Source organism: Peromyscus californicus, unplaced genomic scaffold (genome assembly GCF_007827085.1).
Source record: "Peromyscus californicus insignis strain IS unplaced genomic scaffold, ASM782708v3 Scaffold_1__1_contigs__length_55948999, whole genome shotgun sequence".
Lineage (NCBI taxonomy): Eukaryota > Metazoa > Chordata > Mammalia > Rodentia > Cricetidae > Peromyscus > Peromyscus californicus.
This window is the reverse complement of record NW_026294492.1, coordinates 18,138,406-18,156,395: the sequence shown is the minus strand read 5'-3', so window position 1 is coordinate 18,156,395 and position 17,990 is coordinate 18,138,406. Positions and strand designations below refer to the sequence as shown.

Sequence of the window (17,990 nt, the reverse complement as noted above, 5' to 3'; positions counted from 1 at the left end):
TGCAGGTGTTCCCAGCTGCCCTGAGCACCACCACATGCTGTGGGACCAGATGCAATGCCTGCCTTCTCTCTGCAGCCTTCCTACCCCTACGCCCCCCCACTCTGCCGACCATCCTCCCCCTGGTGGGGCGCGTCTTGTCCCTCGAGTCCATTTGCTGGGCATGTCACTCTGCTCCTCTCCTCTCAGCCCTGCCTCCACCATCCTGGCCTTCAGGACCCTGGGCCCCATTGGCCCCTCCAGCACCTCAGTCCCATCACTCCTTGGCACACATCTTCCCCCGTTGCCTTGTAGATGGCACTTTCAAGGACACTAGTAACCTACCCATTCCTTGTTCCAGCTTCCCATACTTACACACACACACACACACACACACACCCCTCCACCTCCTCTTAGCCTGAGGCTCCTGCACAGCTTCATCTGACTTCCCAGCTCTCTTTCCTCCCCTCTTCCTGGGACTCTACCCTTCCAGCATCGTGCCCCTCAGACCACCCTCGCATGGGTTCATACCTCCTGGCAGGCTCAGTGGTGGGTCATGGCTACTCTCCACAATCCCATCATTACAGACAAGCCCTCTTCAGCAGTTCTGCTGCCCCAGGCCTGTGTCCTTCACGGAGGCTCCCTCAGCCTCTTCTCTTGAAGGTACTGTTCTCCCTTTCTGTGTGCCAGCCCCCTGCCTCAGCATCCTCCCTTCTGTGTGCCAGCCCCCTGCCTGAGCATCTTCCTTTTTTGTATGCCAGCCCCCTGCCTCAGCATCTTCCCTTTGGCCTCCCAAGCTCGGGCTCATCCCCACCAGTGCCCCATTTCCCACTGTCTCGCCCATTGCTCTCACCGCCCACTGCCAGGCCTTCCCCTTAGGATTCGTCCCGTCCTTTACGGCCCAAGGGAAACTCTGGCTCCTCTTGGCACCTAGTAGCAGCCATGCTCAGCTAAGTCTGCACTCTTCTTCAGACTTGGCTTCTCTGAAGTCACCACTGACCCCTGGGGAGGAAGGATCTGCATGTCACACTGTGCACTCTGTTCATGCGACAGATTGTCCACCAGCTCAGTGTCCTGCAGGATCTTGGGAAAGCATCCTTGGCCCCCAACCTCCATGCCAATGCCAGGCCCCATCTTCTGCCCCACCCCAGCTCTTTACCCATTGGAGGCCTGCCCCTCCATTCCTCCTCACCCCCCACCCCTCCTCCACCCCCTGCTCCTGTCCAGTGATCCCACTCAGGCCCTTGCTGCTGAGGCCAAAGCTCTTTATGTGTTTTTACTCAGGTTCCCCCTATTTTGTTCTGTGCTCCTGAAGGTATGTATACATGGCGTTTTCCTAAGTGAATGCTATTTTAAAAGCTTGCTATTGAAAAATCGATGATTGATTTCATAAAATACATAATGACCTCTTAATTTGTCAAAAGTGCAAATCACGGTTTTTCCTGAGTTTCTTGTTGTCTGATAGATTGCTCTGCGTTCTCTCTGGGTGCAACCCTTTAGACATGGTTATTTGCTGTGTGCCTGGTCCTGTGTGTGTGTGTGGTGTGCACAGTGGGGCTCTAGAGACAACCAGGCCAGGCTCTGCCTTAGGGAACAAGGGCGTGCTCCGTGGTGGAGACCTGAGCCTGTCAGGGAGCGGGCCACTGCTCAGAGACAAGGCCACACACCACTGAAGCTGGAGGTTGAGGCCAGGCGGCCTGGGATACCTAGCAATAACTTGTCCAAACAGACAAAATAAAACAAAAACCCTGAAGGAAAAAAAGGGTGGGAAGGCTGCACATGCTCAGAGACACCGAGCCTCCTTTCTGCTTTCCAGGCTTTTGTCTGCTTGGCCATCAGTGTGAACACAGGACTCACTTCTGTCCACATTAAATAGATCAAACCTGAAACAAGACTGCTCACCAAGGCCAAGTTCTTACATGTAACTGAAGCTTTGATGCGTAGTTCACACTTGACCTTTTCACCTGCCCTTTAAAAACTCTGGGCCTGCTGGGACGACACACCGTTAGTCCCAGCACTCTGGAGGCAGAGGCAGGCAGATCTCTGTGAGTCCAAAGCTAGCCTGGTCTACAGAGCAAGATCCAGGCCAGTCGGGGCTACTCAGTGAGTCTGTCTCAAAATGACACACAAAAAGGGGAAAACTGTTGAGTTGAAGTCAGGTCACTGAAACAGAAGGATTCCAAGTTCAAGGCCAGCAGCTTGGAATAGAATGAGACCCTGTCTTTTAAAAACCTGTGAGTTGACCCCGGTGGTGGTAGCACACGCCTTTAATCCCAGCACTCGGGAGGCAGAGGCAGGCGGATCTCTGTGAGTTCGAGGCCAGCCTGGGCTACAGGGCGAGATCCAGGACAGACACCAAACCTACACAGAGAAACCCTGTCTCGAGAAAAAAAAAAAAAAAAAAAAACCTGTGAGTTGAGCACATGGTCCTTCCTAAGACTCAGTTTCCCTCATCTATAAAATGGGAACTACCTTGTAAGGCAATTATGGAATTAAATATAATCCATGTAAAGATCTAGCACATGCCTCACACAAAGTAACGAGTGAATGTCATTTGTCAGAAGTACTGAACCAACAGCATGCATTTTAAAATTAATATTACTATTCCTAGGCATATATGTAGTTACTAAGCCTGGATAATCAGTCTATGTGACGCAGTGGCTTCTCCCTGACAGAGGAGACTGGCAGGGTGCAGAATCCCAGGCCCCTGCAGGCTGTGGGTGCCCCTCAGTCATAGTGACACACAGAGGGAAGGAGGCTGAAGTGACTGAGACTAGCCCCGACCTTGAAGGATGAGTGAGATTCTGATGGGCAAAGACAGCCAGAGAGGCATCCCTAGCAGATGACGCAGCCTGGAAAAAGCAACCAAATGCTAGCCTGCTAACTCCAGAGCAACAGCCGATGATAATAGCGTTCGTCTAGGCTCATGGTCTGGTTGGTTAGAAGGACACACAGTGAGGGCTGGGAGCACAGCCGCTGGTATAATGTGCCCTTAACGTGACGCTCAGTCTCCAGGACCTGAGACAGACTGCAGCCCTTCAGCATTGCGCGTCTTCACTGTGGTCTGTCTACACTCTCCGAGGAGAAATTAACGCGACTCATTTCCTCTTTTGTAGCCCGTTCTCAAAAGACTTCAGGTATTGGGCGTCTGATGGTACATGTCATTGAAGCTACAGAATTAAAAGCCTGCAAACCTAATGGTAAATGCTGCTTTTATTCCACAGATGTGGGAACACCCTGCTCCTTGCTGGTACCTCTTTTGAATATGGAATGATGGGTAATTTTTTGAAGGCAGTGTTGCTGGTGTTTCTAGAACCCTGATAAACTATTTATTGGTTCAGTATCACTCACTGTTTCCAGTAAGAACCAGCAGCCCATCTTGATTGTTACTGCATGAAAATACACAGCATGCCACAGGGCACCTTCCCAGGCTGTCGGGGAGTAGTCCTGTGTTAGAACGTACACTTGCTCCCCGGGATTATGGTGTCATTGGGAACGTGGGGCCATACCGCCACTAGACTCGAAGGTGAACATGTCCCACCAGGCAGTGGCACTTCCTGCTGTGGTCTCTGGTGAAGCAGCCTACAGGCCCGCCCTGGTCTCCCTCTGTACTTAACACGCTGCATGTGTCCCTGGCTTGTCTCTGCAGGGAAGAGCAACCCGTACTGTGAAATCAGCATGGGCTCCCAAAGCTATACCACCAGGACCCTCCAAGACACACTGAACCCCAAGTGGAATTTTAATTGCCAGTTCTTCATCAAGGATCTGTACCAGGATGTGCTGTGTCTCACGATGTTTGACAGAGACCAGTTTTCTCCAGATGGTGAGTGTAACCTGGCACAGAGGCCCAGAGGTATCCCCAGTATTGTGGGATCTGGAGTCTGTACCCAGGGTCCGAAGCTGTGCTTGTAACCCATGACCACCACAGGAAATGACACGGCCATGGCAGCTTCGGCAGGAGGTGGGTGTTTGGGGAGGGCATGGCCTCTGAACAGACACTTGTGCATACACAAGGGAAACAGTAGTGAGCACCGGATGGGTGGAACATTGTCTCGTCAGTAGACTCCCTGAGCCGTCACGGTGCATTTGTCCACGTCAGTACCAAAGGTCCATGAGCAAATGAGCCACTCCCGCGGGGTCTGCAAGTTTTCTAAATCCTGTTCCAGACTCCCCTGCTTGGCAAGTTTTTAACTCTTAGAAGGAACAAAGATATTTGATCCTCACATGATGTTTACTCCCCAGACTTCCTGGGTCGCACTGAAGTCCCCGTGGCAAAGATTCGAACAGAACAGGAAAGCAAAGGCCCTACGACCCGCCGACTGCTGCTGCACGAAGTCCCCACCGGGGAAGTCTGGGTCCGCTTTGACCTGCAACTCTTTGAACAAAAAACTCTCCTCTGAGGGCCTGAGAAGCCCCACCAGAGAAGCTGCCCGCAAGGCTGGGTCTAAAGAATGAAAGATTACGTTCTCCTGGGGCCGAGGAGCATGGCATGCCTGCGTCCATCACAAAGCCCCACGCGGGGCCTGTATGTTATTGCACACTAAACTGCTAGCAATCTATGCAAACATGATCTTTCCTATAAACCAACGCCACAGCACAGTGCCTTGTTCTAGTGTTAACATGCTCAGCTGTGTTAGGTGCCAGGGTTTCCATTTTCAGGGCTATAAAAGTATTATGTGGAAATGAGGCATCAGACCACCAGACGTTACCACTGGGCGGACGTGTCCACTGTGGAGTTGGTGATGGTGGAGCAGGTCCACCCACGTGACCTCTGCTGGGTCACAGCACTCAGGAGGTGAAGGGCTGAGGTGAAATGCTGCAGCCGGGGGCTTGTGCAGCCTGATATGAAATAGCATCCACTTGTGCACTGAATAACCAGAAACTTGACCCTTTTATTCTGATGATATTTTACCCTTCTCTGCTCAGACAATAGAGTTTGAAATACAAGGAGGGAAGCTTGACGTACTTTAGATATACTGTGAACTCTAATAATGTGGGAATATTTTTCAACTTTAATTTTCTGAAGTATAAATTATTTATGTAAATTCCTTGTTTTGCATATTTCATAGAACATGCATCTTTAAGCTTTATCATTGCCAACATGTACAGAAAGAGAATAAAAGTATAAGTTTATGAATGTAACTCCTCTCAAAGCTTGACTCTGTGTGTGAAAGGCTTTTAACGGTTTCCTTCAGAAGCTGCTTATAATGATGCCTGAAGGATGGGATGGGGCAGGGCCCGGAGAGCTGCTCAACTCTACTGCCAGTTTGCCCAGGGCCTTTTGAGCATCTGACAGGGTTCTGGGGCTTGATTTCACTGGTGACTATTGTGGGTGGGTAAACTGCGCGGGAACTATGCTTGAACCGACGGGGGTGGAGGGGTGGACGACACATACAAGGAAGGGTGAAGGGCAAAGGTCAGGACTATCTGCAGATCAGTTGCCCTGCAGCTCCAGGAGCCCCGACACTTCCTGTCCCCTGCCCTGTCACAGCCATAGCCACACTGCTTATTTGGCTTTTGAACACTGAAATATGAAAATTTTCAAATAGTTAGCCAAGATTTTGAACACAAACTCCTCCAGTGAAGGTAACAGAGTAGAGGCTCACCCTTGGAAAGAATCACTTGAACAGCTAAGGTGACAGATCTTTTTCCAAGCAGCTGGAGTAACCAGGAGGGGCTTAGGGCTCTTTCCCTTCTCCCCATTTTTGTTGACAAAGAATCACTTGGAAAACACTGAGTACTGAAATTTTAAAGACGTGCCCCTTACTCCCTCCAGATACTGCCCCCACACACCCCCTGGTTAAAACAGAGAAGTGCTGTCACTTGGTACATAAAACGGAAGCGAGCAGCATCCTGCTTATCTACAGGAAGCTTTGAAGGACCAGGCCCAGCCTGCTGAGCAAGCCGGCTGCGGCTCCCCTGGCTCAGGGAGCATGTCTGGTTGGTGCTGAAGCAGGGTGGCGGTGAAGTCGGCAAGAGTTGCCGCCGACAGCCCATGCGTGGAGCATGACACTCGGTGGCAATCCGGCAGCTTTAAAGCTGCTCAACAACCATACTCTTTCCCGGGGCTGTGGGGACCTCAATGCTCACTGAAGCGTGGCCACCATCAGGTCCCTGTCTCTCAACAGTCCGGACACCGTGGTCAGATCTGGGACACAGGAGCCCTCGGGATCGGAGTCATGTGGCTTTGGTGACCAGAGAGGGTACAGCCAGCAGCAGCTCCAGTTGTCTTTTCTACCTAGTGACCCAGAACTGCCCCTGAGGAAGTGCGGCTGTCGTCCCCACGGAAATGTGAGCCCAAGTTTCTGGAGGGTGAGAGGAGACTCCCCCCATCCAGGAAGCCCGTAGCCCTCAAACAACAAGACGCCTCCCCTTGGTGAGGAGGCCCCATCAAACCCCTTCAGCGCCCCCCTGGAGGCGGCATGCAGTGGCCGGGCATCCTACAGGATCCTGGATCCTCATTTGACGTCCCCTACTCGCCTGCCTGAGTATCTGTGAGGACAGAGCACCCTGGAGTGTGAGCAGGACCGAACTTGAATGAAGCCCCGGGCCAGACACCGAGCCCCTGGAGCACCAAGTACTGGGAGATGGTAAAGCTGTTTTGCGGCTAGTGTTTCAGGGAAACGGAAACACCACACACACACTTCCTAGTTCACAGCCGGAGCTTGAAAAAAACTGACTGCTGTTACTCAGATAGTTCTTGCACCCGCTTCCAACCTAGAGAAACGCTGCGTTCTGGGTGGTGTGTGTGTGTGCAGCGGTGTGTGTGTGTGTGCGCAGTGGGAGGGCCGGCAGCTCTAGGACCACTGCAGGCCGGACCTGGCCGCCCCCTGCAGGGAGGCCAGATGCTTGCCCAGGAGCTCCGCCGTCATCACTCGTCTTCCCACGGCCGGGGCCGCCTGCCGGTGGCGGCTGTCTGCGGCCGCCCAGGAGCGCGGTCTCGGGGGTTGGGTCCCTGAAACCTGTTCACAGGAGAAAAGGACTGTCTGTCGTGTTGATTGAGCAGGCTCCCACGAGAGGGAGGACCCCACACACACACACACACAGGCCTGACCCACAGCCGAGCCCTCTAGCCTTGCAGACAGGCTCCCAGCCAATCCGTTTGCCTCCCTTCCCCCGACGGCGGCTGCGGTTCTCGGGGGGGAGCCTCCATGGCTTCAACTCCACCCGCCTTTATGGTATGGCAGAGAGGACTGGCTGTCCCTGAGCACTCCCCTCCACTGTCTGCCCCTCCAGGGGCTGCTTTCCTCAGCACACTGGCACCCAACAGTCAGGGACAGCCATGTGACTGGGTCCTAGCCCCGAAAACCTAAGAGGAAGGGACGCTGCCGCCTTTGGTCCGGTCCCACATAGACAACGTTAGCAGGTTAGGACTTAGACTTCGCTCTGCAAGCATTTCTCACATCACCCAAGCGCTTCCACAAAATGAACTGCAGAAGCACACCAAGCGGGTAAGACGTGAGCCGTGTGGAGACTCAGACCCCAGTCACTTCTGATTCTGTCACCGAGGTCCGTGTCCTCCACGAACCAGCTGTTAGTACCTGTGTGTACTTTTCAATGATGGGGATTAAGCCCAAGATTTTGTGCAAGCACTGAGATACACCTCCACTCTGATAGAAAATCTATTTTTTTTTCAGCTGAGCAGTGGTGATGCACGCCTTTAATCCCAGCACTTGGGAGGCACAGGCAGGCGGATCTCTGTGAGTTCGAGGCCAGCCTGGTCCAGCCTGGTCTACAGAGGGAGTTCCAGGACAGCCAGAACTACATAGTGAATATATATATATATAGTGTGTGTGTGTGTGTGTGTGTGTGTGTGTGTGTGTGTGTGTCTGACTGATAACTGGGGGGAGTGCTGTGAACCTGGCATGGCTGTTCCCCTCATGAGCTCACAGCAGCTGTGGTACTTAGTCAATCCAGCCAGAATTCTGGCATAGATGGGTGGGGGTGATCCCCAGACCCACCGAGGAGCTCTTGGCAGTTTAGAAGTGCTGAGGGAAGGAGACTCTTTTTCTTCGTTTAATGTGGCGCCAGTGGGAGGTTCCCTACACAGTGTGGACGGGCCCCCAACCGTCCACACGTGGGCTGCACTAATGGTACTTAGTGGGTTATCAAGGAGGAGGAGGAAGAGGGAACCTTGACGACAGGACGTGAATTTGGGAAGGGGCTGTGTTGAGAGTCGTTTGGGGAAGTTGGGAGAAACGGGGGGTAGACATGATGTTTCACTGTATACGTGTGTGAAATTCTCAGGAATGAAGAAAGTTAATACAACAACTTCTGAGTTTTCAAGCTGGAGAGACCCCTCGGGCTCTCGGCATGTGGTGGAGGTAAGGGAGCGCCCACGTGCTATGTGCCACGCTCTCGGGGGCTCTAAGCTCTGTGACTAAGCCTCAAATGGAGAGAAGGGGAGACAAAGAGGCCAGGAGCCCTGCAATCCTTAGCCCTGCATGCAAAAATCTGTGCTGGGAAAATTCCCTTTAAAATATGTAAAAGCTCATTGTGTCTGCCGTCTCTTTTTCTTATATTTCATTTTTAAATTTCCTACTATAACTGAATTAAGAACATTTTTTTTTGTTGCTGGTGGTGGTAGTATTTTGATACAGGGTCTTTCTGTGTGACCAGGCTGGCCTGAAATTCTTTTTAATGTTTAAAAGTGTTATTAAATGTGTATGGGTGTTCTGCCTGCATGTATGTGTACCACACATATGCAGTACCCACGGAGGCCGGAAGAGGGCATCGGATCCCCTGGAACTGGAAGGTTGTTAGTCCCTGTGTGGGTACTGGGAATTGAACCTGGGTCCTCGGGAAGAGCAGCCAGTGCTCCTAACAGCTGATCCATCTCTCCAGCCCCTCCCTGGTCTAGAATTTTCTACCCTCCCACCTCACCTTCCAAGGGCTAAGATTGCAAGTGTGCAGCACCAAGGAATAAAATGTTTGATCTGGTTTCAATCTGGTTTCAGTGACTAGGAAATGGTAGAAAACTGCCAGAGGGTAGAAGGCTCAGGAAAGAGGGGGGTGGAAGTTGGTGGTGAACCGGCTCTGGCCAGTCTTCTGGGCCCTCACCTTGTAAAGACAGGTCTGCACTTGTATTCGGGACCCACAGACACTGTGTTTCCAAGTCCCTTCCCTGCTCAGTGCCCATCAGGACAGAGGAACTGATCACCAGACCCCCAACCATCTCACTGAGGCTCCCTGCTGCGGGGAAGGGCTCTGCCAGGCTCCGCTCTTGCGCTGGGGTTGGATGTACAGTCGTGGGTATCCACCCAGCCCCACTCCCAGACCTCCGCTTACCAGACACTTCTCAATCTCTTTGTTCTCCGGCCTGAGCTTAGAGGAACGGAACTGCCTTTCAAAGGCAAGCTGGCTTAGGTTGGGGGTCTCTTCTTCCTGAGGCAGATATGACTTTGATTTACAGACAGGCTTTTCAAAACTGAGAAGAAAAGAGAGGCGGAAAAAAAAATCTCAACTCAGCACAAACAATTCTACCATTCAAAAGTCATTGAATGAACTCGATATTCGTTTTGTGAAAAGAAAGGGCTGACCAGACATCACTGGTGCCTGTCCCTCTGCTCGGGTTGGGATAATGTCCCCTAAAGGTCCACAAGGGAAGGCTTGGGCCCCAAGGGTGGTGGTTTGGGGAGTGCCATGGACCTTTAAAGGGTGAAGTGAGAGGTCTGGAGGTGAAGGGACTGTGGAACCCTGGTCTCTCCCTGCTTCCTGAGCAGTCTAACTCTACAGAAACGCCTGCCGTGGTATTGCTCCCCTATCAGAGGCCCAAAGCAACCGAGGCTACTACTTGATTGCAAACTTCGTCCCGCAAAACTAGGAGCTGCACAAACCTCTCCTAAGCCAAGTGCCTCAGGTGAAGCTGGCTACCAGGGCTATCAGGTGAGTCACGGGACCTTTCTGCAGCTGTGGCTGAGGGAGTCTCTCAATCCTCCGACCTGGGATTGGAACAGGAGGGCGGCTGGGAGGTATATAAGGTATATAAGGCGTGAAAACCAGGAACTAGGCTGGTTAAGCTTTCAGGCTTTTGAGAAGCAGCTCAGCTGAGATCTATTTGGATGAGGACTCAGAGGCTTCCAGTCTGAGGAAACAGGATTAGCTGAGAAGTTGGCCAGGTGAGGTGGCTGTGGCTTGTTCTGCTTCTCTGATCTTCCAGCATTCACCCCCAATACCTGGCTCTGAGTTTGTTTTATTAATAAGACTCTTTAAGATTCATGCTACATCTCTATTGATTTGGTACAATTTTTAAATCAATTTAATACCTAATAGAGTAGTTTTCCTATAAATTTAGAATTAGCTCCATTTCTATATAGACATGAACACACACACACACACACACTTCAAACAAATATCTGTAATTTTATTCAGATTGAACTGAATATGTTTGAGAACTTTTCATGTTTACAGTTTTGAGGGTTCTGATCCATGAACATGGTATATCTTCCCACTAATTTGGCACTTGTTTGTTTCTCTGTGCAGTCCTGACTGTCCCAAACTCACTCCATAGACCAGGCTGGCCTCGAACTCACAAAGATTCGCCTGTCTCTGCCTCCCGAGTGCTGGGATTAAAGGCGTGTGCCACCACCACCCGGCTAATTTGGTTATTTTATTCCTCTTAAAGTAGTTCTCAATTAGGACTGATTTTGCCCTCAGAGTAGTATTTGGAAATAATTCTCATCAACAGGGAAGCGAGGCCGTATGGATAGAGGGCAGGGATATTGCTGAAAAACCTATAACAAAGTTCCTCAATACAAAGAATTTTCTGGTCCCAAATACCAATAAGTAGCATGTATGAGAAATCATGTATAAGAAAGATCCTGTGGTCCTGTGGATGGCTAGAGGTATTCTTATTTTGTTACTATTACACATAATTTCATTTTCTGGCTAGATATAGATGAATACAAATGATTTGTGCATTGACTTTGAATTTGATAATCTTTCTAAACTTTATTACTTTTCAATATCTTAGTTAATTCTTTGAGAACTTCATACATGTATACAGTGTACTTTGGTCACAGTCATCCCTCATTGCTCCCCTAACTCCTCCCAGATTAATTTCCCATCTCTCATCCCTCATCCCCTCCCAACTTCATGTCCTCTTTGTTTTTAAATAACCCACCAAGTCTAATGTGTGCTGTCCATATACTCATGAGGGTGGGGGGCCGTCCACTGGAGAAAGGTCAACCTACCCCGGGGTCACACCGTCAAGAAAAAATTACTCCCCTTCTCCTAAAAGCCATCAACTGTCAATATCCTCTTAGCTAGGGGTGGGGGCTCTTGAGCCTCTCACTGCAATTTTTAATTTTTAATATTTATTTATATTTCAGGGTAGTCAGGGCTGCACAGAGAAACCCTGTCTCAAAAAAAAACAAAAAAAACAAAAATTATTTATAGCCTTTGAGTTTTTCTATGTACAGCCTCATATTATCTGTTAAAAATGAAGGGTTTATTTCTTGTTTTCCATTTCTTTTACCTTTTATTTCTCTCCCTTCTCTTATTAATTGAGGTCTTTGTCACAAATCTGAAGTGAGTTTCTTTGTCTGATTCATAGACTCAAAGGAAAAGCTTCTAGTGTTTTCTAGAACTCTACTACAAATTAAGTAAGCTAATTTCTATTTCTCTATACTATGAGCTAATTTGGGGGAGTGTGACTAGATCTTTCATTTTTTTAATACTACATTTATTGAAATGATTATGACTTTGTTCCTACTTTGTTCTGTTAACATGAAAGGTCACACTAGCTTTCAAAAACTACTTTGGTATAAACACTTAAAAATATACTGAATCTTGGGAGGCAGAGGCAGGAGGATCTCTGAGTTCGAGGCCAGCCTGGTCTACAGAGCAAGTTCCAGGACAGCCAGGACTGTTACACAGAGAAACACTGTCTCAAAAAAAATTAATTTTTAAATACATAGATATATACCACCCAAGTTCAGTAACCACACCGTTACCACACCCTTCCCTCCCATTTGCTACCCTTTTTTTTTTTTTTTTCCTCTCTTTTCTGGAAGATTCCCTAGAGCTCATGCTAGCTGACTTATCTGGTTACTCTGTACCTGTAGGTGCTGGGCTTGTTCCAAGCAGTCCGGGGAGGAGCTCTCTGCCTCTCTTTGGGAACAATGCCATGGGAAGCATGCATGAACTGGGGTGATCTGCCGAAGTGGGGTGCCTTCCTGGTTTCTTTAGTGTGTTCTTTCTGTGTGTCGTTCTGTTTCCCTACAGGAAGACACAAGAGCAAAATCCGACTCTTTAAGAACAACTCCTGCGCTCCTGGGGGTGGGGGGAGGGGACACTCGGCTGAGTCTACCGCGCAGCCTCTGGTCACCTGCGCTCTGTTGGTAGCTGGACCCCTTTATTTCTCGGAGCTCTTGCTGTCTTCGAAACAGACACTCACATGGTGGAGAGGCTTTGGTCTGCGGGAGAAAATGAGTCTTTGAGGGCCCCCGCAAGAGTTCACAGTGAGCCGTTCCAATCCGGCCCTAAGTACCCTGGTGAGGCCTTACTCCACCAAAGTCAAGATCAAGACCTACGAGTGCCGTCAGCCCACGTGCCGAGAGAGAACCTGCCTCCCACGGGGATATTTCACTGAACTGTAAATGCTGAAGGCAGGAAGGAGGGAAGCCTGGCCACATGGAAGGGACAGCTTCTGCTTGTAGCTTTACTAAACCATTCCATCCGTTAATAATATTTGCTCAGCCGTTCCATACTACACCAAGGCCAAGTCCGTCCTCATGGGTTTCTGAGTCTAGAACGGACAAACCACCCAAGTGACAACGTGGTTATGAGAGACACCAGCTCATGCCTGTAGGAGCACAGACACTATTCCTAACCAGTCCTGAGAGGAAAAGTCCCTCCCCCCTTGGGACACTCCTACTGCTCTTAAAATGGTGAGAGGATCGGGGTTAACGATCATAAGCCTGTGTCAGGGTGTGGGAGGGACTGAGGCCATCAAAGAGGAAATTCCTCTCTAAGCAGAAGCCTTAGGAAGAGGGCCTCTTCGGCTCTTCTCTACTTCTACAATCCTGTAAGATCACACTCTTGGATTTCAACATATTTTCGATTACATCTTAAGTTCCTGCTCTTGAGACATTCAGGAATTCATATTTAATGCACACTTTCTGAAATTCTCTTCATAAATCTACTTGATGGTGCCCAGTGTTTCTAATGTTCTACCCAAACTCTTCTGTATCTCTAGTAAATACTTGGGGTTGAGAGACCCAGCAAACCAAACGGCAAAGATCCTATAGGACATATAACTCCAGGAGGCTTAAATCTGGTGCTGCTATAAATAATGAGGACATAAATTCCTGAGGAGGCTCCTGACCTCCAAGTGAAAAACATCCTCAAAATAAGACACTGAAATGGTGTTTGTAAAGACACAACAAAGAGAACCGTCTGTCCCTAAGCTTAACGGCTCCAGGCTGCACCGCCGTAACAGTCCCCTTCTCCCTCGCCCACTGCCTACCGCAGAGACTAGAATGTCTCACATTCTCCTTCCCAGCCCTGCTCAGAACTAGGACTTGCCATTTGAGGCAGTCCCGGTAAAGAGAGCTGAAAGGTCTCCTAGGGGATGCTGGCGACTCTGCTTCCTAATCAAAGGAGAGGGGTACCAAGAGTCCCCTCCTTCTACCTCGATGCCCACCACACCCAACACCGGGAGCTGTGAGCAGCAGGGGGCGGACATGAGCATGACAGGATGACCCGGACACATCAGGACAGCAGAAGAAAACAACCGGAGAAAAACAATGACATCATAGCTTTGGAAAAGAAATGATAAAACTCAGTACCGGTTTATCTGTGTGCTTTGCACAGTATTCAAATTTCACTTCACTTTTTCCAGGTCTTCTATATGAAATTACTTTTTCTATAACTCTCTGTTGAAGAGGCTTTGCTACATTTTCAACCCATCTTCTATGTAACATTTCTCTTCTTCTTTCCTTAAAATCAGCCTCATGCTGGAAATAAGTATCCAGTCTCTGACAAAGTAATATAAACAAGACAAATCACAACATTTTTCACTCATTATTGTTTTACTAGTGAGGAGAACACACCCATTCTAAGTCTTCCCATGCATGCTTACCCACTCCTCACACCAAATAACGAACGAAGAATAAACTTCAGAGAGAGAACGTGAGAACACGGGGCAGGAAGAAAACAAGAAAAATTCCAAATCACACCGCCCCTTCGGATTAAACTGTGACCCAACTCATGAAGCCAATTAGGCCTTTCCTAACCCACCAAAGTCTTATTTCTTTTTCTTTTGTTTTTTTTAAAGATTTATTTATTTATTCTGTTTACAGTATTCTATTTGCATTTATGCCTGCAGGCCAGAAAAGGGCGCCAGATCTCATTACAGATGGCTGTGAGCCACCATGTGGTTGCTGGGAATTGAACTCAGGACCTCTGGAAGAACAGTCAGTGCTCTTAACCTCTGAGCCATCTCTCCAGCCCCTTATTTCTTTTTCAAATGTTACCCAGCCATGCATTCTGTATCTAGGCTTCGCCACAGTCTCTGCCCGCATTGAGAGAGCAAAGACACTAAGCTTGCTTTGACGATGCTCTCTGACCTATGACATGAAGCTAGCCCCAGGGCTGCTTTTGATGCTTACATGAGAATGTGGACAAGGAATTCAGTTACTGCCTAGCCCAGTGATCTCTTATGGTGTACTCAATAAACTATTTTGAGAGAGAACGAATAAATGTCTATTTACTTTGTAAATTCAAATCACAATAAAAATGTCCAAGTATTGTTATATTACCGGCTTTCAGATGGAAATTAACTTCTTTAAAGCTTGTTAACCCCATAGTGATTATTAGTAACTTAACTGGTCATTACCCTTATATACTAATTAATTTCTGGTGATTTTTATATAGCCCAATACAGTATGGAAAAAAATAGGAAAAAGAGGCAAGTTTTGTTAGAAAAGAATTTCCATTTAGTGTAAGTCAAAGAGGCGGAGCAGTTAAAAAAAAAATCTCAGACTCTTAAGGGCAGATCTGTACAAGCTGTGGGAACTTTTAGTGATCCTGTAAGGAGTGGTCATCTCAGGTCTACGCAGCTCAAAGGTGTACGTCAGAAGCACCTCGTTCTGTCTGCAAATGAGTCTCTCTGGCAGAATACCACAGCCTGAATGTAAGATGTCCCCTTGGACTCATGGGTTAGTGTTTCCTGCTGATGGGGCCAAAGAGTGGTGGAAACTTCAGAAGGCAGGGCTGGCAGAAGGAAGTTCGGTCGTCCAGAGCACGCCTTTGAAGAAAATACTGAAAATAACAAGCCCTTTCACGCCTCCTCATTTTGCTCCCTAAACACCCAGAGGTGAGCAGCTCTGGCTATTGCCTGCCACTGTGCTCTGCTGGAGCACCGCCTCCAAGTGATGGAGGGACATCACTGTGGACAGAGGCCCCTGCGTCTGCGCCAACACACACCTTTGCTCTCTCACCATCATGGCGGCAGAGCATGACATCAACTCTCGCTCCTCCAGAACGCAGTATGCAGCCACCTACCTTCACAATGTAGTTTTCTCTGAATAATATTGCATACACAGCTTCATCGATGTCTTCTCTAGCTAATATCTGAAAACGAAATTGAATGGCAGGTCAGAAATTCTGAAGGGACGATCAGAACGGCCAGTCCCCGGGTAATATTCCCGCATCGCTAGTGCAAATCTAACAGCCTGTACCTCACAACATAGTTTACCTCTTGACGACGGGAACTTGGAAATACCATTCTCCACGAACCCATAACCTAGTTTTAACAAGTGGCCACACAATCTCATTTCAGATAAACCCCTCCTCAGTCTTCCATCATCCACCTCGACTATTCTGAAACACATCCCTGGCATTACATCATGAAATCGTATTTTTGTTAGAGTTTCAGGAAGCTGAGGCTGGAGAGGTGGTTCAGCAGTCACAAGCACACTCTGCTCTTACGGAGGACCGGGTTTGATTTGGCAGCACCTACGTCCGGCAGCTCGGTTCCCAACTGCCTGCAACTCTACCTCCACAGGATCCAAGGCCTCTAGCCTCTCTGGGCACCTGCACTAAAGTACACACCCACATTTGGCACATAGTTAAAAATCAAATAAAAAATAAAGTTCCAAGAAGCTTACTAATCATTTTTATATCAAATGAACTCTCTTTTTAGACATTCACCTAAGTATATTTTAGGAGTCCCTTGAAGATTTTTGCCTTTTGCTAGGTCTCTTCACACATCGAAACCTCAAGGGTCGGGGATGTGGTTCAGTTGGTGGAGTGCTTGCCCGGCAGACACAAAGCCCTCTAAGTCGCAGGAAGTAGGTGAGGTGGTGCCTCAGGGCCAGCCTGGGTTACATGAGACCCCGTCTCAAAAAACAATTTTTTTCAGAAAACATAGAAATGTTAATGATTCATAACAGCTCCTCTGAAATCTTCTGTTCACAAACACAAAACAGTAAACTTGCCAGGCAGTGGTGGCGCACGCCTTTAATGTCAGCACTCAGGAGGCAGAGGCAGGTGGATCTCTGTGAGTTCGAGGCCAGCCTGGGCTACAGAGTGAGTTCCAGGAAAGGCGCAAAGCTACACAGAGAAACCCTGTCTCGAAAATAATAAATAATAATAATAATAATAATAATAATAATAATAATAATAATAAAACTCACAATTCACATCTCTTATTGCCATTATGACAAAGGGGGCGAGATAAATTCATTATAAACAGCTTTCTTTATAATGACACAAACCACAGAATCCAATAAAACTGCAGCTGTATGAACAAATCATTCTCAGACACGGAAGGGCAAGCTCTGGCCTGGCCCATTTACCTGCCCGGGTTACCTACCCGGCAGTCAGCTGGTGCCATTCTTCACAATGGCTTTTGGCCAAATTTGAACCCAGGCACTCCCACTCACAGAATCCTCCTGTATACCTGATCTAAGCCAAGAAGAACTGTTCTGATACTGGAAATATATGCATGATTGAGACTTAATTGGTTATAAACTCAAGGGATTTTGTGTGTCATTGAAAGATAACATCTTAAAAATAAAACTTGTAAGTACTCTGTAAGTCTTTAAGTACACTCCCTCAAGTACACCCTCAAGATTGGGCCAATCTTGACAGTGAATCCACAAGAGGAACTATCACTTGGCCCCAAATTATCTTGCTTCTTATGAAAAAGGAAGGAAGGAAGGAAGGAAGGAAGGAAGGAAGGGAGGGAGGGGAGGGAGGGAGGGAGGGAGGGAGGGAGGGAGGGAGGGAGGGAGGGAGGGAGGAAGGAAGGAAGGGAGGAAGGAAGGGAGGAGGAAAGAAGGAAGGAGGAAAAGGAAGAAAGGAGGAAAGGAAGGAGGAGGGAAGGAAGGAAGGAGGAAGAAAGGAGAAAGGAAGGGAGGAAGGAGGAAAAGAAGGAAGGAAGAGGGAAGGAAGAAGGAAGGGAGGAGGAAAGGAAGGAAGGAGGAAGGGAGGAAGGAGGAAGGAAGAAGGAAGGGAGGAGGAAAAGAAGGAAGGAGGAGGAAGGAAGGAAGGAGGAAAGGAAGGAGGAAAAGAAGGAAGGAAGAGGGAAGGAAGAAGGAAGGGAGGAGGAAGGAAGGAGGAAAGAAAGGAAAAGGAAGGGAAAAAAAAGGAAGCCATGCTATGTTACCTCCATTAAAGACACAGACTCCGGCTCCGGCCATTCCTTGAGTCTCTCCACACTGAAATGTTCACCACCGTTGGAAGTTTTTACGGCAGCCATAAATCACAGAATCCCTGAGCAAAGAAAACTGAGTTCCTACTTAGTGCATCAATGTGGAAAAAGCAGGGCCCTGGGGACTTGGAACTCGGTTTAGATGCCGCGGCTCTTTCTTGTGTCCTAGAGAACCATCCCCCTCCCCGCGTTGTCCTGGGGACCCAGAAACAGGTGACAGCACTGGCAGAATAGCCCCAGGCGGAGGGGTGATGGTCCTCGGCGGGGAGGGGCGGCCAGTTCCGGCTGCAGGCTTCCTCTTGGACGGACGCTCCTGGGCTGATGGCACCTTGAGTGGGGAAGAGTGGCCGCCCCC

At 48.8% G+C, this 17,990-nt stretch overlaps 2 protein-coding genes across 6 annotated transcripts in view; one reads left to right on the top strand and one right to left on the bottom strand.

The window, feature by feature from the left end:
• The window catches only part of Itsn2 (intersectin 2), a 119,034-nt gene extending 113,916 nt beyond the window's left edge, over window positions 1-5,118 (top strand). For 4 of the 5 annotated variants that reach the window (XM_052745985.1, XM_052745987.1, XM_052745984.1 and 1 more), the window contains 3 exons: window positions 3,093-3,176; window positions 3,626-3,799; window positions 4,219-5,118. In XM_052745985.1, the coding sequence (XP_052601945.1) occupies window positions 3,093-3,176; window positions 3,626-3,799; window positions 4,219-4,376 (416 nt within the window). In that variant the 3' untranslated portion in view covers window positions 4,377-5,118. Of the gene's footprint in view, window positions 1-563; window positions 3,177-3,625; window positions 3,800-4,218 lie in introns of those variants that run through there. The other variant, XR_008220143.1, reaches the window with a different exon arrangement.
• Window positions 5,119-5,229: 111 nt separating this feature from the next.
• On the bottom strand, window positions 5,230-17,701 carry LOC128115386 (protein FAM228A-like). Its single transcript, XM_052746004.1, has 7 exons — window positions 17,591-17,701; window positions 15,484-15,552; window positions 13,767-13,955; window positions 12,305-12,392; window positions 12,036-12,195; window positions 9,265-9,403; window positions 5,230-6,938 (listed from the first exon to the last, which is right to left on the bottom strand). Exons 1-7 carry the CDS (start codon window positions 17,681-17,683, stop codon window positions 6,774-6,776), a joined length of 903 nt encoding a protein of 300 aa, XP_052601964.1. The 5' UTR covers window positions 17,684-17,701; the 3' UTR covers window positions 5,230-6,773.
• Window positions 17,702-17,990: the final 289 nt, after the last annotated feature.

Coding starts and splice junctions, on each gene's coding strand:
- LOC128115386 (XM_052746004.1), bottom strand. CDS start 17,683: ATGGCTGCCGTAAAAACTTCCAACGGTGGTGAACATTTCAGTGTGGAG. Junction 13,956..15,483: donor GAGAAAACTACATTGTGAAG/GTAGGTGGCTGC, acceptor TTACTTTGTCAG/AGACTGGATACTTATTTCCA. Junction 9,404..12,035: donor AACAAGCCCAGCACCTACAG/GTACAGAGTAAC, acceptor TTTTCTTCTCAG/TTTTGAAAAGCCTGTCTGTA.